The sequence below is a fragment of the Globicephala melas genome, chromosome 14 (genome assembly GCF_963455315.2).
Source record: "Globicephala melas chromosome 14, mGloMel1.2, whole genome shotgun sequence".
NCBI lineage: Eukaryota > Metazoa > Chordata > Mammalia > Artiodactyla > Delphinidae > Globicephala > Globicephala melas.
In genome coordinates, this window is record NC_083327.1 from 1,453,995 (window position 1) to 1,478,271 (window position 24,277).

At 35.4% G+C, this 24,277-nt stretch overlaps 1 protein-coding gene across 1 annotated transcript in view; it reads right to left on the reverse strand.

Annotated features, from left to right (window-relative positions):
* The window catches only part of EYS (eyes shut homolog), a 1,661,361-nt gene that overhangs the window by 502,762 nt on the left and 1,134,322 nt on the right, over positions 1-24,277 (reverse strand). The window contains exon 29 of the mRNA XM_060283543.1: positions 6,455-6,684. Coding sequence (XP_060139526.1) covers positions 6,455-6,684 — 230 coding nt within the window. The remainder of the gene's footprint in view (positions 1-6,454; positions 6,685-24,277) is intronic.

A 24,277-nucleotide genomic window follows, 5' to 3' on the forward strand; every position in this document is an offset into this window, starting at 1 on the left:
AATTTTAAATTGAATGACATTTGCTTGTTGTAAATTTCTAAATGGGTCTTTCTCCACTCCCACCTCACCCCACTCTATTCTTCTTTGTTACAGCACTCTGTTTCAGAGTCTATATATCAATTGGAATTATATATTTGAACATTTACTTCTCGATTGGTTTATACTACTTGTAAAAGACAAAGAGAGAGCAGGGAATATGTCCATCTTATTCTCTAATGTGTGATCAGTGTTTGAGGCAGTGCTTAGCACATCAAAAATATGCAAAGAATGTGTGGTAGAAATGTGCATGAATGACTTCATCTGACAATTTGTAAATGAATTAATATATTAGTGTAAGAATGAGAGACACCTTCTCTATAAGAGTCATGGCCTATTTCTGTGTGAAAGGCCTTGTTTGACATACAAGTGTAATATGCCTGTCTGACATACAACAAAGGTCAGAGCTGGATTACAAATCTGGCAGCTATCAGTGAAGAGATCGTGTGTAAGGCTTCAGGGTTCTGTCTAAAAGACCCTCTCATCTAGCAGGAGGCAGATAATATAAGCACAGATAGTTAAGAGAAGAGAGACAAAAATGAGTGTTCTAGAGTTTGTTAAATAAACGACTTTTTAATGCTTACTATTTTAACTAATAGTATAGTGTAGTCTGAGACATTCTATGACTTCGTAAGTAGTGAATGGTAGCTGACCTGCGTGTCTGGCTTGTCTTCCCTTCCTTGCATCCTCCCAACCCACCCTCCATGCTCACAACCACTTGAAAACTTAAAGACAAAAATGTGATCCTCACACCACCTCTGATGACTGACTCCATGTGTGGTACTAATGTATAGGTGTTCCACTAAGGATTTTTTAATTGGATGTGTTGAATGGTAAGGGAATTAAAGGATGCTATTTAAGTCAATAAAGGAGACAAATAAAATAAATGTCATCCATTTTTGATGGGCACAGGGGTATATGTTTCCCTCCTCTTCCTAGATGGAAATTTCTAGATTATTACCAATGTAAGTAGAGAGATTGATGGACATGTAGTTTTTACAGTTATCAGCACCAGAATGAGGGGGGAGCTGTCATTTTCTACCAGCTGAACATGGTGCTCATGGTGGAGAATGGCAGCAACTGGTGGTGCGAGGGCAGGGAAGATGGGGGCCTTCCCTTGCCCATGCTCCAAAAACAGAACCCTCTGTCTCTGCCCACAGGTGGTCTCGTCTCCTGTCAGCCTCTGCCCTTGACCTCAATCCCCATTCACTCTCAACTTAACATCTTAATATTTCAGCCGTTGCCATTTACTGATAAATATGCAGCATTGCCCTCTGCTTTTAAAGATGGATTTTCAGGCAGGAATGTTATGTTTGAAAAGGCCAACACCCATTTCTTGGCCCTTCTCTGACGATGCAGACCATCCGTCCTCTGGCCGGGAGATAGATCATTGTTATTAGATGCTGACTATCTCTGCCTTCTTGGCTCCGGAACATCTGACATCCAGCTACCTGACTATAGTTAACAAATACATTCAGACTACTCTAATATGCCTTTAAAATATGTTCTGATTACGGTAAAAACAAAGCAGACATTCAGGCCGTCTTTTTTCAAAAATAAAACAAACAAGACGAAACACCTAGTAAAACCTCTCATTTTTATTTCTACGTTTGCAATTTACTCAGTGCAGCTGACCTTTAAGCATATATGGAACATACAGAGACAGGATATCAAATAAATGATTTCTTGGTTTTAATGTATGGCATTTAAATACTCCTTTACTACACTATTTATAAAACTGTTTTATAGAACACTAAAAAGTATGGGACTGTTTACAAATGTTAATCCTACAATTAATAGTCAGAGGCACATGCTTTCCTGCAGCACAAAGCACTGATATTCTAAATCTGTCACTCTGAACTTTACAGTAGGGGACAGCCATCTGCCTGCACACAGCCATCTAAAATAAAGCAAGAATACAGGCTCTTCTGTCTCTCCTGGTGAGATGCAGGATCATTACGACAAAGCAGGCAACGAGGTTCAGCTAATATGAATTAAGATAGCATGTGTTGAGAAAAAAAAGGAACATATTAAATCAAACTGATTCTATAAGTCAATGTTATTAGGTGATTAGATGATTTGATAAAGTAGCGCCCAGGATGTAATGCCAAGTACATGGGAAATATGTGTATGGGTGAACTAGTACTGAGTCCTACAGCCCTGCAAACCCTTTCTCTGTGTTGCTGAATCTAATGCTATTTTAGTTAAAACTCACACTTAACTGGCACCTCCATTTTGCTGTGAAAAATCAAGGTTGTTAAAATAAAATAATTTAACATTCTCTTACAGGTTGAATGTATGCACTGGAAAGAAAAAGGAGCAAGGCTATGAAGAAAAATCAGTTTTGAAAATATCTTTACGGGTAGATGACTCTGCAATTATATATTTTTTTCAGAGAGTCATGTTCTTTCATCATCTATGTCTAGATTTTTCTGAAATTCAAATATTCTTAATCTACTTTCTACATTATAGTTTTACTGAAATCATTATGGAAAAATACTACCACTCAGTTACAATTCTTTTCAGATCACCCAATATGCTTCTCAGCTTAATTTTAAGTGGGTCATGAAAAATTATTAGATTAACATTAACTTCTTTGTTTTTCTGATTTTTGAAATTTGATTTTTTAAAGAAAACTCTCTTTTCCCTGACATAAAGATACATTTTTATAAACATGAAAGAGTGAGAAAAATTAGAAATTCCATGTCATATTAAATTTGATTTTCTAACGAGTGTAGCAATAGAGCACAGTGGTTAAATGTGAATTGTGGAGTCTGCTGAGATGGCTTCTAATCTCATCTCCACCACGTGCAAGCTGTGCGACCTAAAGGGAGTAATTTAACAGCTAGAGGCCTTCAATTTCTCATTTGTAAATGGGGGTCATTTAGAGAGCTGACTTCGGTTGGGTTACTCTGATGGTTAAGTGAAATAAGATGCATGAAGCACCCAGTACAGTGTCTGGTCAATCAGAACTCTTCACAATGAGAGTATGCAAGTTTCATTCCTAAAGCAGAAGTTCGGATGGTTTAGATGTTGAATGTACTCAATAAGGGACTCATTTAAGCAGTCATTTTCATAGCAATCTATCTGTAAATTCTAATCATTTTAATACTGACAACAGTTCTCAGAAATTATATATTATAGGATCATATGGTAGCTCTCCTGGGCATATATCCAGAGAAAACCATAATTTGAAAACACACATGTACCCCAATGTTCATTGCAGCACTGTTTACAATAGTCAAGACATGGAAGCAACATAAATGTCCATCAACAGAGGAATGGATAAAGAAGATGTGGTACATATATGTGATGGAATATTACTAAGCGTAAAAAAGAACGAAAGAATGCCATTTGCAGCAACACGGATGGACCTAGAGATTATCATACTAAGTGAAGTAAGTCAGACAGAGAATGACAAATATGATATGTTATCACGTATATGTGGAATCTAAAAAAATATATGATACAAATGAACTTATTTACAAAACAGAAACAGACTGAAAGACATAGAAAACAAACTTATGGTTACCAAAGGGGAGAGGTTGGGGGGGGGGAGGGATAAATTAGGAATTTGAGAATACACACTACTATCTATAAAACAGATAAACAACAAGGACCTACTGTATTGCACAGGGAACTATATTCAATATTTTGTAATAACCTATATGGGAAAAGAATCTTAAAAATTGTGTATATATATATATGTATATATAAACTGAATCACTTTGCTGTACACCTGAAACTAAGGCATTGTAAATCAATTATTCTTCAATAAATGAATAAAGTTATATGATATATATATATATATTATATATATATGGAGAGAGAGAGAGAGACAGAGAGAGAGAGATTTAGAGACTGTGTATCCAAAGCAAGATTTTTAGCAGGTAGTTGACATATTTTGAAGCTGGCATACGATACTATTTATTGAAATCTATGCTTAGAAATGGTGCATCTGGCCAACCTGGAGAATGCTATATATAAAAAGCCTCGTTATGGTACCAGATTCCTGAATCATGGGCCTTAAGCAATAATCCTCATCTGTGATCTGGGTTCTAAGATGCATGCTAGTATGACTTATATTTAGAGCATTAGATTGAGAACACAAACCTGTTCTTGGCTTTCTTCATGACTGAAAGAGGAAAGATACTTAACATGAATTTAGATGGTAAATGGTTAAAAATAAATATGTATATAAGGAACAATTATTTACAGTATAGCACAGGAAGTCATACACAATATCTTATAATGACCTATAATGGAGTATAATCTGCAAAAGAAAAAACGGAATCACTATGCTGTACACCTAAAACCAACACAATACTATAAATGAACTATACTTCAAGAAAAAAAAGAGTTGAACAAGGGAAAAGGTATAATTTTTACAATTAGAAATAATATTCTCAATTCTAAAAATGCACATCTCATCACAGTCTAAGTTTTATACTGAAATATTTCCCCAACAGGCAAGAACAACAATAAAATCATAGGTAATACTATGATATCTAATAATCTAAAGAGTCCTACTGCATGAACTTTGTTTAGTGTACCATACACCTCAGATATAACTGACTTAAAGTTTCTTTAAAAAAAACAATTGTCTCATTGGTAATGATTATTTGTTCACACTTTCTGACTATACACTTAGAAATAAATATTCTGTGGTAGATTATCTGGTTTTAGCACCATGTTATCATAAAATTTATTAGTTTAAAAAATACTGCAAAATCAACAGGAAAAACAGTTAAAATATAGAAGGTAGAAAGTGCTTAATAATGTTGGAAAAAATGAAATATTCCTAAAAGTGAATATAGAGCAGAGTTCCCCACTTCTTTTCCTGAGGTCAGTGTCCTACATTCTGCCACCCAAACACCAAACAAACCTCAGTCAATCCTGGGGTTTAATTCCAGGTAAACCCAGGTTTCTCTTTTTCTGGAGGGAAGTATGGGTCACTGTGTGAGGTGTTAAAGCCACAGAGTGAGAGGTCCGAGGAGAGGACTGAAGCTCAGTGGGAAGACTTGTGGTTTGGCCCGTACGGGGGACAAGGGACACATTCCGTAACTGAGGACCCCTGTTTTCACAACATCAAATTCATCACTGTCAGTAAATTCAGATTTAAAAAAACCTTAAAATATCAGAGTATATTTTAAGAAAGGTAAGGAGGGTATTTTGCTAAGGCTTTACCTACCGTGAAATTAAAGAAAGAAAAAACCTCTCAGGTCTACATATGGATCTAAAAGATCTTTACCATCCAAATTATGTCCCTAGAAGTCTACTCACGGTATGTAATACCAATGGTCTCAGATGGCAGCAAAACATGCATGTCTCATGGTATTTTGCAGACATATAAAATATTCACTCAAAAATCAAGCAATAGTGATGTGTCTTCAAAACCATTTTACAGTTACAAAATAGACTTTAAGGACACGTTTTTACAATGAACATGAAAATAGACCATGTTTCCATTTCTGTGCTTTTGATTGTGCTTCCTTGCTTCCTTGGCTAAACAGCAACGCATACATAGCAGTCACACAAGATTGTTTGGGAAGGAGAGCTGAATAACACATACGTATACCTTTGAATTCTCTTTTGGACGTCCCACATTTTGGTATTTAAAAAAGGAGTTATTTAACACAGTCTCGGAGAAGCAGTGAAATTCTCTGCCGTCTGAATCATCACCCAGTAGTAATCCCTACCCCTCCCCTAATTTAGAACTTGTGGTCAATTTTACATAGAACAGAATGACACTCTCCAGGCTTCCTGCAGGGACAGGCCAGCTGCGTCAGGACCTAATGCTTTGGTCATCTGCCCGGGGCATTTCTGGCTGTCTTGCCCAGCACTGCTTTAATTAACTGAGACACTCTTAGGAGGCCATTAGATGTTGACAAAAAGGGAATTTTCTTTTGATTCATCAATAGCTTAATTAATGCTAAAACCATACTCTTAAGCATCAGAAAAATAATGTGCTCTTCTTAAACACCAAAATAACTTCAATACGGGGATCTGCTTTTGAAATATAAAGAAGCGATTTGATTAACAATTAAGCAATAAAAATGTGAATTAGAATTTAATTGTTTCTATGGTGACAAAGGATGGATGCACCATAACTTTAAAGAAACTCCCTAAATAGCACTACATTTGAATTTTAGTTCCTATGTTGTGTGGCGATTGCAAATGTACTCTGAATGGCAGTTCTAATGAAAAAAAAAAAAAAATATATATATATATATATATAGTTGGTTCTGCAATACTGAACTGAAAATGTTCTATCAGAATGTGTTTTTAAATAAAATTATACAGATGTTTCTTGTTTGTGCTAATAGCCATCAACGTGTTTATGATAGGTTTCTATTGTTTTCCACCCTCTGGAGAAGTTTTGAAAAGGAAATACAGGGGGATAGTGAAGATTGGTTACCTCGTTCACAGAACCGGCCGGTGAAATGGAGCGGACAGTCGCACTGGAAGGAGAAGACGCCCCCCGGGAGGAGGACGGTGCGGCAGGTGCCCCCGTGGTGACACACGCGCCCTTGGCACGTGGCCGGCGCCACGCGGGGGAAGAGTGAGGCCCCCGGGGAACCGGCTCCTTCCGCGGCCCCAGAAGGAGGGACAGACGCGGATGTTGCTGACGGGGTAGAATCCTGGGATCTAGATTTATAAACAGATCAGAAAAAAGTAGTATAAGTAAAAGAGCCAGGACTTAAATAGAAATAACAGAAACTTTGGTTTAAAATAAGAGGGAGATAAAACCAATAGTCATCCAAGGTTCAGCTGAGGGCACATAGGATTGTCACGTTTGTTCTACAATTGTAGGATTTATAAATGTTGCAAATGGGACCGTGGGGGAATCGTGGAGTCAAGATACTTGTTTCTTCTGAGAAGCCTCATTAATTTCCTCAAAGTCCTGAGAAACCTGAATGCATCGGCCTGTACAAGCCTGAGTCAGTTCTCTAACGTAAAATAATTCAAATTTGGGCTAAACATAGTTCTACTTCAGCTCTTCTAAACCATGTGAGCCTAAGATGAAGAATTTAGGCCATGTGACATTTTAGTGGTAAAACTGCTTGAACTTGAACTATTTCTAGGTTGATTGCTAGCAATGTGTATTTTTCAAAGTCACTTTCATTCATTTTAGGAGTTAACCAAAAGATATGCTACAAATGACTCTCATTTTTTTCACCAATTTTACTGCCAGTTTAATTTTTTTCTTCCCTAAAAACTAATGAACAGAAACCAATTTCCTTTGAATTACTGTAAATTGACATTCCTTACTTTTACATTCAAAGCCTCTTGATAATCGAATTCCTCTCTGCTTTCCAGCCTGTTTTATCATGATTCCTAATAAGTACCTTAACTTCTCTCAAACCAAGTGAGATTACTATTCCTTAAAGACCCGGGCTTTCCTAATTTTTGAAGTTTGTTCAAACCACTTTCTATGCATTGTTGTTCCTCTATTCCTGTGTATATTTCATCTAACGTGCCAAGTCAAGATCTCCATCATTTCCTCAACACAGCCTTGTTGGTTGCTCTTAGCCCACCAAGGTGAAATTGATGTTTCTCACCTTTCTAAAATTCGATGACGTCATTGTACCACTGCTAGAATATTTCCCACCTGCTTGTAGTATTATTATTTTATGTACATACTTCTACTAGGTTGTATGTACACTGGTCACTATTTTTTCCATTTTTCTTCCACACACAGATTCCTCATTTTGTCAGAATTCCCTATTCTTAGTAGAGACTTTATTAAGTATTTGTTGAATTAATGTCTTCACTGTACTCCTGAGTGTTTTGTGTTGTTTGAGAACCAGTGCTTTTGAATATTTTTTAACTTTTTATTTTATATTATAGTTGATTAACGATGTGTTACCTTCAGTTGTACAACAAAGTGATTCAGTTATCCATATACATATATCTATTGTTTTTCAAATTGAAATTTTCACTTCACAAAATCATTGAGCGTTATCTTTTAAATGTAAAAAATCTTGCTGCAATAAAAATAATCAACAATTTAACTATCTGAGTAAATCTTTATTTTGTACACTGTTATAAAGATAAAATCTTGGTAAAAGAAGTCAGTTCAAAAATATTGTCTGAGTGACAATTAGAGACAGTTATTTTTGTGTCTACTTTGTATTCATATGTCAACTTACTGGGATAAAAAGCTGAGGAAAGTGAAATAGATGATTCATAAAAACATTTTACGAAAATAATGTTAATGTGCAGGTCAGTTTCTTTTGTTTTACAGTCCTTTTACAACCTGAAATTCTTCTTTATGTTGTTTATCATAGTTTGTAACTGTGAAGAAAAGAAAACGTTGCCCGTGTTCCAGTTCTACAAGGATCAAGCCATTCGCCACTGCAGTTGCCCACTGACACTGCACCTTTCAGGAAATTCAGGATGGAGAAAACAGGAAGCATTCTGTGTTTTGCATACTGGCCTTAGGTAGTTAGGATGCACATCTAAGAAAAGATTTCAGTGAGCCCTGATTCTTGCATCTTCCCATACACAGAAAAGCACTAAAATCATTAATTTGAGGTGTCTATTCTTTGTAAGTAGCAGTGATCTCCTGATGTTTGACTACATATTTTTTTCCCAGTGAAAAATACATATATGTCTTGGCTCCCCCCTTACCTCTTTGAATAGTTTCTCAGAGCTTGCTGAGAGTCTGCCTCCCAGGCTGTAGTCCTCAGTAAGACATGAAAGCTCAACTCACAGCTCTTATGTTGTACATTTTTTAAGGTAACATAACCATATTTTAATTTTTATAGTTGTTAAGCCTGACTCTTTTCTTTCTGCTCTGGACTGCAATCTGCTCTTTTCTTCATCATATCCCTAATAACAATGCTTGTTCCCAAGTAAGCTCTCCGATAAATATTTTATAAATGAATTTGAATCATTTTTGTAAATATACAATGTATCACTCCACTCACCAGAAAAATAGCAAGTAAAAATAATTTGGTTATCTTTGGGTCAATTCATAACTCCATTACTTAGCTTTTTAGTTTTATAGATAATATAAAATCTAACAGCTTTGATGTAACTTTACAATCAACTTTCTCTGATTTCATTCTATTGGATTAGTGTAGTTCTCCCCATTTGTTCTCGCAATATGTTTGTCCCTATAAGGTAACTTCCGTCAAGTTAAATGGCAATGCTAATTTGAATTACATGGGATTTATTACTCAGCATTTCTTGTTTTAATTTAATTTTTAGTTTTAGTGTTTCTGAATGATTTCACCATTTTCTCTAACTCTTGCTGTGGACTTCATGAACTGCAGTCAATCACATTTTTCTCAGGAATAAATTAGACTGAATTAAATGTCACTAGTTCTTTCTCCTACTGTAGCTGCTCAGGGAGCACATGTCTCACCTGAAAAAATCAATGTGTTGCACATTTAAGTTGCTAACTGATTACACAGAAGTAATTACTATCAATTGATCCATCAATTAAAATGTCAGAATCATAAATCAACATTTGAAAACTGCATTAACCAGATACATTTTATCTTATTAGGATCAAATTTTATATCTGATATATTATTCTTAATAGTCCTTGACTTTCAGTATTTTTTCACTAGTTATAAATTATGCCATGAATTTACCTATTTTAGAATTTAGAATTAAAATAAATAAAATTTATTCAATTTATTATATATTTTACAAGAAACAAAATATCTGTTCTGGTTGTTAAATTTTAACTTACTTTTACATAAAAGATTAAAAATATAAAGTACATGTGAATGTTTATTAAGCACAACCTGATGACAGTCATATTAATATAATTAGCAATGTGAAAAAGGAGCACTAAAATTATAGTTCTTTTTAATTCTAAAAATCATGAATGTATGAGAGCTCAGAACTAAATCAAGGCTCAGGGTTTTCAAAATTGTTTTTAAAATAAACAGCACTGTAAAGATTGAACTTCTTTGTCTTTCTTAACTAAATACTTGATTTACTATAAGTCCAAAATAATAAGCCCGAAGAATCTGCTTGATTGCCTCTTGGATAACTTCGGACAAAAGTACAGTGATGGACCAGTCACTGTTATAACAAGTAGTAAGCGCTCAAGAGTCTTTTTCTGTATGAATTAATAATTAAATAAGATATGCTAATTTTATTCATAATCAAGCCTGATCCTTAGAGGAAGACACCTTGATGTGACAGTGATTGCTAATCTCAGGGGCAGGGGTGGGGGGAGCTCTCAGTGGAGGAGAGGACGCTCCACTCTTTGCCCCTCTCTTCCAGGGGCTCTACGGAATCCCCTGAGGAGGGCAGCAGCTTGAGGGGTTTGCTTCTTGTCAGCAGACACTTGTCTGGCCTCAGTTTCTTAGAAGGAGGAATGGACTTGCTCACAAGTGTAAATCCTGGAAGACCTGCTCACAAGCAGAGAAGGAGAATCTTTAAAATCATGATGAAGTATTCAAAGAAAGAAAGAAACTGAGCTAAAGAAATTTTGACCTTGTGGCTATTAATAGTGAAGGGGAAGAAAAGTTTTCAAATCATTACAGATTTTTAAAAGCAGTAAAATAAATGTGTTATAACCTAGGCAACAAAAAACCTGATTTACAAATAATATGTATAGATACTTTTTTTTTACAAAAGTGAGAATTATAGTATAAACACTCATATTCCAGTCTGCTTTGTCTTTTCACTACTAGAATATTCTGCTCTTTATTTTTTCACCTAAAAATTATGCTTAGTAGGTTGCACTGTCAGTGAATACAATTCTTGATTTTCCATTTAAAAGCTGCACAGTGTTATATTGTTTGGATATACACCACTGATTCTATCAGTTTGGAGTTAATATATTTAAACTATTTCAGGTTTTTCCCCCTGTTATCCAGATCATAAATTAATGTTAATAGCTATATCAAGATATAATTTACAAACTAGAATGAACCCATTTAAAATGCAAGTTTTAATGGATCCAGAGTTGTGCAACTATCGCCACAGTATAATTTTATATTTTGTCATTCCCCAAAGAAATCCCATATCCATCAGCGCCACCTTTAGCCTACTTTCTGTCTCTATAGATTTGTCAATTTTGGACATCATATAAATGGAATCACATAATATGTGGTCTTTTGTGCTGGGCTTCATCACTTACCATAATGTTTTTAAGGTTCATCCATGTTTTTGCATGTAAAATAACTTTATTCCCATTTATTATTGACATTTTATTTATCCATTCATTAATTGATGGTCATTTTGGGCTGTTTTTACTTTTGCCTACTAAGGACAATGCTACTATGAACATTCATGTCCAAGTTTTGTCTGCATTTTCTTGGGTATATATACCTAGGAGTAGAATTGCTTGATCGTATATCCCATGTTTAACATTTAGAGCAACAGCTGAACTATTTTCGAAAGAAACTGCACCACTTTCTATTCCTACCAGCAAAATATGAGAATTCTAATTTCACCACATGCTCATTGGATCATATATTCTTAGAAGAATTATGTGCATTTAATTTTGTATGTATATAGCACAGATATATATTTATTTACATTAACACCTAGTAAACTGTAACCGTTTATTCCAAAGTGTTACTTCATTTCCCTCAACTATTCTCTTTGTAGTCTTTTTAAAGCCCTTTTTATTTTTTTTAAGTTACTATTTATTTATTTATTTATTTATTTATTTATGGCCACACTGCGCGGCTTGCAGGATCCTACTTCCCCAACCAGAAATTGAACCCAGGGCCCCAGCAGTGGAAGCGTTGAGTCCTAACCACTGGATTGCCAAGGAATTCCCTATAGTCCTTTTTAAAAGTAGTTTTCTGAACAGGCTTAACTAATATCTCTTACTTTATCCTGGATCACACCTGAATAGACCAGGTAAACAGGTAAGTAGTACTCCCTTTGAGAGTAAGGTACTGGAAAAGTTACTCAAAGTGCTTACTCAATCTTTCTATACATCTATTTTTCTGCTTATGTATTATCAAAATTCACATGCTTGTATTTACTATGCCCATATCTATATGTACATGTGCATGTATATCTATATCTATATCTACCTCTATACCTATTTCTGTTGAGTTTCTTAGTGATTAGGACTTTGATTCCCAAGCAGATAGCCAAGAATACTTAGTGATGTTTTAACTGTGGTGGCTAATAGGAAGAAATCCAAAGAAGAATTTAATTCCTACTTCAACTCTCAAAATCATGAGAACACCATAATATCAAATAGATTTTTTAATATAAAATAGAGCCCTTTGAAGGAGAAAAAACATATGATCATCTCAATAGATGCAGAGAAAGCTTTTGACAAAATTCAACACCCATTTATGATAAAAACCCTGCAGAAAGTAGGCATAGAGGGAACTTTCCTCAACATAATAAAGGCCATATATGACAAGCCCACAGCAAACATCATCCTCAATGGTGAAAAACTGAAAGCATTTCCACTAAGATCAGGAACAAAACAAGGTTGCCCACTCTCACCACTATTATTCAACATTGTTTTGGAAGTTTTAGCCACAGCAATCAGAGAAGAAAAGGAAATAAAAGGAATCCAAATCAGAAAAGAAGAAGTAAAGCTGTCACTGTTTGCAGATGACATGATCCTATACATAGAGAACCCTAAAGATGCTACCAGAAAACTACTAGAGCTAATCAATGAATTTGGTAAAGTGACAGGATACAAAATTAATGCACAGAAATCTCTGGCATTCCTATATACTAATGATGAAAAATCTGAAAGTGAAATCAAGAAAACACTCCCATTTACCATTGCAACAAAAAGAATAAAATATCTAGGAATAAACCTACCTAAGGAGACAAAAGACCTGTATGCAGAAAATTATAAGACACTGATGAAAGAAATTAAAGATGATATAAATAGATGGAGAGATATACCATGTTCTTGGATTGGAAGAATCAACATTGTGAAAATGACTCTACTACCCAAAGCAATCTATAGATTCAATGCAATCCCTATCAAACTACCACTGGCATTTTTCACAGAACTAGAACAAAAAATTTCACAATTTGTATGGAAACACAAAAGACCCCGAATAGCCAAAGCAATCTTGAGAATGAAAGAAGGAACTGGAGGAATCAGGCTCCCTGACTTCAGACTATACTACAAAGCTACAGTCATCAAGACGGTATGGTACTGGCACAAAAACAGAAAGATAGATCAATGGAACAGGATAGAAAGCCCAGAGAGAAACCCATGCACATATGGACACCTTACCTTTGATAAAGGTGGCAGTAATGTACAATGGAGAAAGGACAGCCTCTTCAATAAGTGGTGCTGGGAAAACTGGACAGGTACATATAAAAGTATGAGATTAGATCACTCCCTAACACCATACACAAAAATAAGCTCAAAATGGATTAAAGACCTAAATGTAAGGCCAGAAACTATCAAACTCTTAGAGGAAAACATAGGCAGAACACTCTATGACATAAATCAAAGCAAGATCCTTTCTGACCCACCTCCTAGAGTAATGGAAATAAAAACAAAAATAAACAAATGGGACCTAATGAAACTTCAAAGCTTTTGCACAGCAAAGGAAACCATAAACAAGACCAAAAGACAACACTCAGAATGGGAGAAAATATTTGCAAATGAAGCAACCGACAAAGGATTAATCTCCAAAATTTACAAGCAGCTCATGCAGCTCAATAACAAGAAAACAAACAACCCAATCCAAAAATGGGCAGAAGACCTAAATAGACATTTCTCCAAAGAAGATATACAGACTGCCAACAAACACATGAAAGAATGCTCAACATCATTAATCATTAGAGAAATGCAAATCAAAACTACAATGAGATATCATCTCACACCAGTTAGAATGGCCATCATCAAAAAATCTAGAAACAATAAATGCTGGAGAGGGTGTGGAGAAAAGGGAACACTCTTGCACTGCTGGTGGGAATGTGAATTGGTTCAGCCACTATGGAGAACAGTATGGAGGTTCCTTAAAAAACTATAAATAGAACTACCATATGACCCAGCAATCCCACTACTGGGCATATACCCTGAGAAAACCATAATTCAAAAAGAGTCATGTACCAAAATGTTCATTGCAGCTCTATTTACAATAGCCCGGAGACGGAAACAACCTAAGTGCCCGTCATCGGATGAATGGATAAAAAAGATGTGGCACATATATACAATGGAATATTACTCAGCCATAAAAAGAAACGAAATTGTGCTATTTGTAATGAGGTGGATAGACCTAGAGTCTGTCATACAGAGTGAAGTAAGTCAGAAAGAAAAAGACAAATACCGTATGCTAACACATATATATGGAATTTAAGAAAAAAATGTCATGAAGAACCTGGGGGTAAAGCAGGAATAAAGACGCAGACCTCTTAGAGAACGGACTTGGGGTTATGGGGAGGGGGAGGGGTGAGCTGTGACAGGGCAAGAGAGAGTCATGGGCATATACACACTAACAAACGCAGTAAGGTAGATGGCTGGTGGGAAGCGGCTGCGTGGCACAGGGATGTTGGCTCGGTGCTTTGTGACAGCCTGGAGGGGTGGGATGGGGAGGGTGGGAGGGAGGGAGACGCAACAGGGAACACATATGGGAACATGTGTTTATGTGTGACTGATTCACTTTGTTGTGGGGCAGAAACTAACACACCGTTGTGGGGCAATTGTACCCAAATAAAGATGTTAAAAAAAAATAAATAAAAATAAAAAAAAAATAGAGCCCTATTGAAATATGGCTTCAAAGTTTTATTTAAATTATCATTTGCCACTAGCTCTAAAATTTATTAAATCAAATTTAGTTTGATTTAATAAATTTTAAAATAATTTTATCTGAGTGCATAACAACACAGAAAAGTGTTTGCTGTTTAAAATGTATTTAATTGGCATAATTATATTAAAAGAGGAAATATGTGAAATTACTGTTATTACATGTAAAAATCTCATTTACCACTCAAAATAAGAATTAGATACCAAAGCAACATATTATACATGGAAAAATCAATCTAAACAAACATAACCCCAAGCTTTACTCTTGCTTTAATATAACATTATGCAATAGAACAAGAATTATGTCCTAATAATTAATTGAATAAAATTTAACATTTTAAGGCAAGTTAATCACTATTAACATAATAGTGTAATTTAAATAAGTCTTGTTTTCACATTGTCTAATTTTTCTCACTAAAATAATTCATTTCTCATTCTCACAATCTTCTATTCTTTAGCTCTTACATATTCATAGTTAGGGTTCTTGAGACCAGTTATTCTTACATGATGATGTTCAAGCATCATCATGAGATATGCAAAAATTTTACTCCACGGTATTCCAAACTGCAGTTTCTCAGTATCTACAGTGGATATTTTTGAAAAGCTGGACTCCCCTTGATAAATTCTGATTCTCCCTTCTCATGCCAGCCCTACTGAGGGTTGTTCTTGATCACAGAGTGCATGCAGGATCTGATTCCACAGCCCAAAGCTGGATGAGACTTAGAGGAATGCTTTCTCCCTATGTGGAAATTCAGAGTCATCAAAACCCTGGATTTCTCTTTTATTTTCTTGCCTTCCATATCTCAAATTCTATTCTTCCTTTTTATTTAAATAATAAAATAGCTTCTTTATAGATTCTTTACCTTTTGTTAGTTTTATGATCACATTTCTTTGTCAGTACCTCTGACTTTAGTTCCTATTTTTTCTAATCCATCCTTCTCACTGTTCTTGTTCTTATTACTCCCATGCCAAAGATTATCCTAATTGAAAGTATATATTCTTCAATGATTTGGTTCCATTTACCTTTCAGTTTTATCTGTTTGCAATGCCTTAATATATGTCCAATGTATGTTCTAAACATATTCTAGTGTAATTTTTTTCAGTATGCCATGATTTATGCTTTTCATATAGCCTAGGATTTCCCTGAAGTACACTTTTACCTTATTTCTTCCTTAGGACACAGTTCCAAAATTATCATCTTAGAATTACTTTGGTTCTTCCCTAGACTAAATTTCAACAACATTATACACATATCTACCTAAAGAAATAACACCAAATAACTAGTGTCACAAAAGGTACATAAAGTGAGCATTTTCATTCATATTCTCCTCCAGACCCAATGCCAATCTGCACCCAAGAGGCAATTAATCCGTGTTCCATTTTGTACAAATACATATCCAGTTATATGGACATATAATTTAGTTTTCTTTCTTTATCAGATTTTAAACAAGTGAAATTGTATTAGTAAGGGTAACGCTAGCTCCTGTAATGGATACACCTTGAAATCTTGGTAGCCTAGCAACACAGAAGCTTATTTCTTGTTCATACAAAGTTCAGTCAGCAAAGGTAGAAGCCGGAGTTCTGTTCCCTGTGGCCGTTCAGTGATGTTCAGGGTGACATAAGCTTCACTATTCTCAGTCTGTGGTTTTGAGGTAGGCTTCAGTGTCAAGTGCAGATACCCAGATACCAATCAGGATAAACAAGGGGGGAAGAGGGAGCACAGAGAATCTTACACCATTTCACTCTACCCATAGGCCAGGACTTGGTCACCCACTGCAAGGGACCATGGGGAAAAAAAATCTAGCCATGTACCCAGGAAGGCAGAAAAACTAGCTTGGTGAATCTAGATAGCTTCTGCCATGGATATCATGTTATAAATACTGTTATTAAATAAAATTATAGCAAAAAAAACTTGCAATTTTTTCTTCACTTTCAGTTACAAAATATCTTGGTGATCTTTTATTGTCATTATACATAGATAAACCTTAGATATTTTAATAGGAGAAGTTCTTAGTGTAAAGGTATTTAAACATTTCCCTATAGATAAACATTTGTCAGTATATTTTCAATATATTTTTTCAATTATAAATACTGCAGTGAATTCACTGTACAAATATCTTATGAACACTTATGAATATACTTGAAGAATAAATATCTAGAGGTGAAACTTGTTGGGTCAAGTAAATATGCTAAATTTGTACTTTAATATATATGTTATTAAAGCCTGTACAAAATTAAGCTCCTCAATAGTTTTGGATTGTTACTTTCCTCAATCCCTCATTAAAACTAAATCATGATTAAATGTCATTAAATATCATTACAATTAAATATTATTAATTTAATTGGTTATATATCTGATAAATGAGAATTATCATTTATCACTGTTGTTTCATCTTCTTTAACAATTTTTAATCTATTATTTGTCATTTACATTTTATCTATTTTAAATCACTAAGATACGTACTTTCCTTGCTTTTTTCAGATTGTTTTTACTTATCAATTTATAGGAGATAATTATATATGATAGATAATGATCCATTTTATGTCTTTTCAAATAAGATTTCCAGGTCTTTCTGAGCATTTTGTCATGTTTTCCTGTTGTTCTTGTTGAACATTTAACTCCAATTCTCCTTCTTTAGTAGGAAACTTGTCTTTCTTCTCCAGATTCTTTTAGGAAATTCCCTTTGTCTTTGTTGGCTAGTAGTTTTTCACTGTGCTGTGTTAAGGAGAGAATTATTTTCATTCATCTAGCTTAGTTTTATTCCAGTGGTCTTTTCTATTTGAAGGACTTCCATTTTTTATCTATTCTGGAAAAATTATAGCTTTCCCACATTCACTCTACATGATCCTGTTAAAACATTTATTACATAAAACAAAATTTCCTCATTTTATCCTTCATATTCTCTGCTCTTTTTGCATCTCCCTCTCTCTTGATTCATAGTAATTTCTTCAAATATATTATGCTGTTCATTAATTCTCTTTACTGCTCTAATTGCTGTTTAACTTGTCCATTTTTAAAATTTAAATTATTATGCTTTTACTTTTTGATATTCTGTTTGCTTATATTTTAAAACACTCTACTCAGTTTTCATGGTATCGTTTTCCTTACATTACTTTAATTTCCCTCTTTTATGTCTTAAAAAAATCAGGCATTGAGCTTTTTATTTTGTGTCTGGTAATAAAAATATCTGGTCCTTGCAGATCTAAGTCACCTCCTCTTCTTTCTGCTAACTCCTCTCCCATGTTGCTTTTTATATCTCCTCAAGCATCTTGTCATTTTTCACTGTAGGCTTATAATCTCTGCAATTTTATCTGTGAGAATAATTGGAGGCCTGAGTATAAGACACTCCCCCAAATCAGACTTGTGTTTGCTTTGCCCTCTCATGAAGATGTTGAACTTCAAGGTGGAAACACTATAAGATGAATTTTTCTTTACGATTTTTGAGTAACTAGAAGGTGGCACATTTATGACAGTTCCTGGACCAAGTCACTGCTCAATAAATATTTTAAATAAGTGAATGTTATACAGGTTTGCGCCACAGACCTCCACATCGGGCTAGTTTAGTTTGCTGTTATAGTATTATACATAATTATTATGTATTATACATATGTTTATATGCTATATATATATTGTATTATATCGTATTATACATAATATGGTATTAAGCACAATTAGTGGAAGGTTGTTTTCCTTCTCACTAAAAGTGAGGCGTAGTCAGGAAAATTACCTTCAGGATCATTTTGTTTTCTTTTTTCCTTGTCTTTACTTTTTTCTTCCTTCCTTCCTCCTTTTCTTTATGGGGGGTGCTGTAAAGGTTTTTCTCATGATTTTGGAATTTTAGTAATTTATTTAAAACCTTTAATCTAATTTAGCGTATATTTTATGTCTGTCCTGTAGCTGGAATGTTTTTTTCAGCTGCCACACTACCCTCAATTTTTTTCTTTAAGCTTCCAGGAATTTCTCAAAATGCATGTCTGTTAAAGGAAGCTGCTATTGCTTTTCAACATGGGTATATATGAATGCAGAATCTGAATGTGTACATGTGCATGTCTTTATGTTTTGTATTTTGGATAGATTCTCGGTGAAAGTAGACTTAGACATGTGTGTACAGTTTGCAATCTTTAGAAAATGTTTAATATTATTCTTGTATACTTGTACTATAGAACACCATTGCTTTTCTATGATTATGTCTAATTTTTGGAACTTAAAACCTTAAAGCAAATTTATTTATTATTTACTTACTTAAGTATCAACACTTCACATAATTCTGACATATAGTCATCGATAAAGATGTATTTCTTTACTTTATAAATTTTCGAATCCATCGATATATTCTGAGATATAACATAAAAAGAAGCAAATCATTTTTAAATATAAAATGTAATGGATCTTTATGGAAACTGAACTCTATATCATGGATCCTTAAAGTAATATATAAATTCATATTCTAATGCTGATACTGTTTACATTTTTGAGATCAAATTAAATCTATAATTTATAAAAACAGTAGTTTTGACTAAGAATGTATTTTTGCTTAGTGACTACATTTAGATTTAGAAATCATTGAAGTTTGAATACTTTTGAAGAGTAAGATATACATAAATATACAGTATTTTTAGTAAGCATTTTATGTCAAATGAGAACAGTTATTATATTAATTAAATTTAATTTATTTCCTCCATTGTGGAGAGGTACTACTGTGGAATACTTCAAAATTAACATAAACCTACAGGGACGAAGAGTATTCTAAATTATCAGCCAGGATTAAAAATGTGTAATTACATATTATCTGGAAAGTGCATCTAAATTAGAGAATGATAAGCTGACAATCAAGTTGTCATGATTAAAGCCAGGGACTTAACTCAGCAGTTGTAAGAACGTGTGCACTGGTAAAGACAAATGCAAGTTTATCTTCTAGTCTTATAAGGAGAGAGGGGTTTTCTGAGGTTCATAGGAGCCCCAAGGTGTTTATTTCATGGAAAGGATTCCTGTAAGGAATGTGAACCTAGAAGTTACCAGCCAGGATTTTAAAAATGAGGAGTAGCCAAGAGAGAAGGCATGCCCATCAAACCAGAATTCATGCCTCTTCATTCATTCATTTATTTATTCAACCTACAAGGACTTATAGATTTCTCTCTGTGCACCGACACTCACTAACCAAGATGACATGGTGATCAGTAGAACCTGGCCCTCTTTTTATGAACTTTCAGTTTTGTGGGGTTGAGAAAAAATAGGCAATTGCAAACCTGCGTAATGCATCGAGAGCCAACTGTAAACCTAGCTCTGCTCTACTTGTTTCAAATGTGCTAATATAATTTAATTCTCACAAGAATACAGAAACATGACTTTATTTTCCTAAATTTAAGGATGAGAAAACAGAGATACACACTTAATAAAGTTGCTCAAGGTCTTGAGGCAAATATATGGTAGAAATGGATTTGAACCCATAGAGTCTGAATCTTGAACTAAAATTTTCAAAATTTTTACACTTGTGGGAGGAGACAAGAGGGGACATACCAAGGACAGGGTCATGGATAGATGCTGTGGGAAGGTAATGGAGCAAGGACTATGAGGAAAAGCTTCCTCACGAGGGTTACAGCTGAGTCCTAAAAGGCCAGATGGAGTTGGCTGGAGAAGGATGGTGGGAGGGCCCTCAGAGCCCCATCAGGGGGTGTTTAAGCCCCAAAGAAAGAGACAGCAAGTGAGGAGAATTGCAAGTGGTCTGCCATGAAAGCAGCTACAGAGTGTGTGTGTTTGTCAGAGAGAGAGAGAGAGAGAGAATCGATGAATCTTGGGAGACAGGCAAAGGCTGGATTATGGGGAGACTTGTTGGCAATATTTTAAGGCAACATGAAGTCATTGGAGCAGAACATTGATGACCCACGTCTGTTTTTGAACTCTCATAAAAGTTTTAGTGTGGAGGTGGTTTGTAAAGGAGAAGTAGTTGGAAGAAACTGAAGTATTATAAGAATGAAAGTAATCAGGGACTTGAATTAAGAGAATGTTATTGGGGATGTAGAAACTCTTCACTTCTCTACAAATTTAAGAGAAATTTCGTGTTGAGAGTTTAGTTAAACTGCTCCGTAATACTGCTGCCTTGGTAACCACGTTGCATGGCCAAGCTGCCTCCAGGGTCCTTGAACTGACACTGGCCCTTCCCATGAGTGCACGTCCTAGACAGCAGCTGGCAGGGGCACCAGTAAAGATGACACCCTTGTGGTGAGCAGTCTCCCCGTCCCCCCCCCAGAGCCTTTCCCTTCCTTGCCCCTTAGATAAGATCCACAGGGAGCTTACCAAACCCTGCTGTTTTGGGTTTGAATTGACCCATCTGGCTTTAGCCCAGGAACCCCAATACATTCCCCCTGTGTACACTAATAAAGGCGTGTGCCCCAGGTCCTACTTCTCTCTCTGCCTGAATCCTGCCTTGAGTTCCCTGCATGGTTTTCAAGGGCCTGTGAGCAATAAACTTCTCTATTTCAATTCCATTGTGATCTTTTGTTGAACCACAGTTCACTGTCCAACTCCTGGGGCTCTCCTTAACAAATGTTAACTGAACAAAGTCACAACACTTGATTTCTAAAAGGACCTTGTGATCAAATTTATACATGAGATGTATATCAGTCGGGGCCTCTCAGAAAATAGAGACACATTCAGAAAGGGTAAATGAGGTGATTTTAATGAAGAGACAATTTTCAAGTTGGCAAAGTTTAAGAAAATCAGCAAGAGATAGAGAAGTGTCCCAGGAGTACACTCTGCTACTGTCATTGGACCTGAATGCGCAAGCAAGTGAAATACCTTCTGTACTGTGGACAAAGATGTAGGTGTAAGAGGCTGTGGTCTTAGAGACAAGCATGCGGCCACCACAAATCTACATCCAGCTGAGAGAGAGTGGAGAATAAATAGATTTCTTCCTCTTTCTACTCCTTCTGTGTCCTGTCATCTCACTGGCCCAACATATTTACAAGTCAGAGGCCAAGGGGAGCTGGGTAGTTGTAGCCCCTAGAAGTCAGCCTCCCAGAATAAGAAGCAAGGTAGAAAGAGATGGAGAGAGTATATCTGGAAATGAAGCAGAGAATGTCTAGTCCAGGGGGAAAGAGAGCAAGTGTAGGTGAGTCTTAGGTATGGGGTTTGGGTAACTGAATGAACAATAACAACAATAACTTTTAGTGAGATAGAAGATATAAACTTCATGCTGGGCAAAAATTATCTCATTTTTGGTCTAACTGGATGATATCTTCCAGAAATTCCTAGTAGCACCTATCCCCTTTTCCCAGAAATGATAGATTTTTGACTTAAGAAAATATTTCTTTGGCTATCTGGGAGAGAAGAAACTTGGGCACGTGAATTTATATTACCATTTTGCGTGAGAAGTCAATAAGATACATCTTTTATAAATAAACATTGATCCATTTAATTACATTCTTGCTCAGTTGGGTCATGAAATCACAGCCCTGAATGTCATCATTTACCTGGGGGCAGTTAGCAGAATTGCCAGCGATGTGGCCAAGGGGTATAATCATTTATCTAAAAAGAAAACCATGCAATTATTACAAATGACTACTGTATTAGGGGAACGAATTAAGACACTTATTTTAACATATTAGGCCTAATAAAGTAGAGCCACAAATAACTGAAGCAATGATGGGAAAATGTTCATTTCCAAATTCAAGAAGTTAAATAAAAATATTAGACACAATAATTTTACTTTCAACACATGATAGCTTACACTAAAGGGCAGTCATTGGTTTCTGATTGCTGTGAAGAATGTGATAAATTAGTTTTGGAATCTTAGACAAGTATTCACACAAAAAATTAAACTCAAATTCAAATGTAAGATTATTAACTAAAACGCTACTGTAGTACAGAGAACAAGCTTGTGCACTCAGCACCCTAAATCAATTTCCATTTAAGTCCTAAGGAAATATCCAAGTAGGGCTGTATCTTTCATTACTTTTAGAAATGTTTGGCATATTATTTTTCCTTTATACAAACCATGGAATAGAAAAGAATGTTCAGTTATGTGCACAGATTAATCTCTTCAATAAATACATTAGATTCCCTTAGAAAACAAAGAAGTAGATCAAAAGGTGCCAAAGCAAAGAATAGTCACAGATAATAAAATAGCATCGTCTATCTCATCTTGTTCTTAAACACTCTTAAACACATGTTATATCACTAATACAATAGATTTAGCCTTGTCTGATATGAACACCTATTAATGGCTTGTCTGTGGGAAGCTGGGCGATTGGCTTTAACTGGCAACATACTCAGGACAGCAGAGACGGTCTATGCACCATCACTTCCTGTACACTCGAATGTGATGCCTTAAAATAGTCTTTGTAATCTTGCGCTTATCTCAAAAAAGATAGATATGTTTAATAACATTTCAAGTGGTTTAACTTCATAATTTCTATAAATTTTAACATCACATTTCAGAGAACCATCAGAGCTATCAATACCAGGTGAGAAAAAATGGACTGCAGGGCATTATGGTGTAGCAGATGTCGATAACCAATAATAAATGGGGGCTGCATCCGCTGTCTATATATCTGAGGTCTTATTTTCCTGGGTGTGTTAAAGTACCTTCAGGGGTGCTAGGAAGAACTCACTTAAAGGAGAACAACCGTGGTACCAACACTGAGACACAACGCAAGAGAAATTATAAACAACACATTTTTCATAGTTGTGACTTCTCTTCCAGCCAAGAAAGCAAGCAGAAGGGTGGTTCTTCCAAAGTAAGACTCCATTTATTATTTCTGTCCTCTATTTTTTTTTTACTATAAAACTGCTATTATGATTATGTTTGGCAGAAATAGTAAAGTGTGGATATCTATTCCATTAATTCCATATATATTTATTGTTTGCCTACTATGTGCCAAGTGGTGAGTGTGGAAATGTTATTTGGTCAGACACCGTTAAGAAGCTTGGGTGAGGTGAGTCAGACTGATATGGACAAATAAGGTAAGTTTGGATGAGCTTCAGAAGGAAGAAATTAAGTCGCAACAAGAATTTAATGAGGCTTCAAGAGGAGGTCAACTGATCTAAATCCTGAAGACTAGAGACAAGGTCTTAGGTGGCAGCAGCTGTCCTAGGCTGAAAAAACAGCATGTGAAATATTTCCATTATTGGTATAGTTGGAAATTTTTATACGTTATAGAGAATGGGTTGGAAGTCAATATAAATTGAGATGAGATTATGGTTTAAATATCTGAAATGCTAGCTTTTGAATATTTTGTCTTAAAGGTGTTGAGAAGTCCCAGTTTCCCTTCAGAGCTTTAGATCCGAGCTGTACATGCAAGTGTGCGGCTCCCTTTGAATGGTCCACAGTCACCTGGACTCTCCCCGCTCTCCATCCCTTAAACCCTACCCTCTTTCATGAGTGGTTCTCCCACACAGCCAAAACTCAAATTAGAAACCTAGAATGATCCTTGTACTCCTTCATCCTTGAGGCACACATCCACCCCATCACAAGGATCTCTTCAACCCACAGGTATGTATCTCTAAACTCAGCCCGTTTT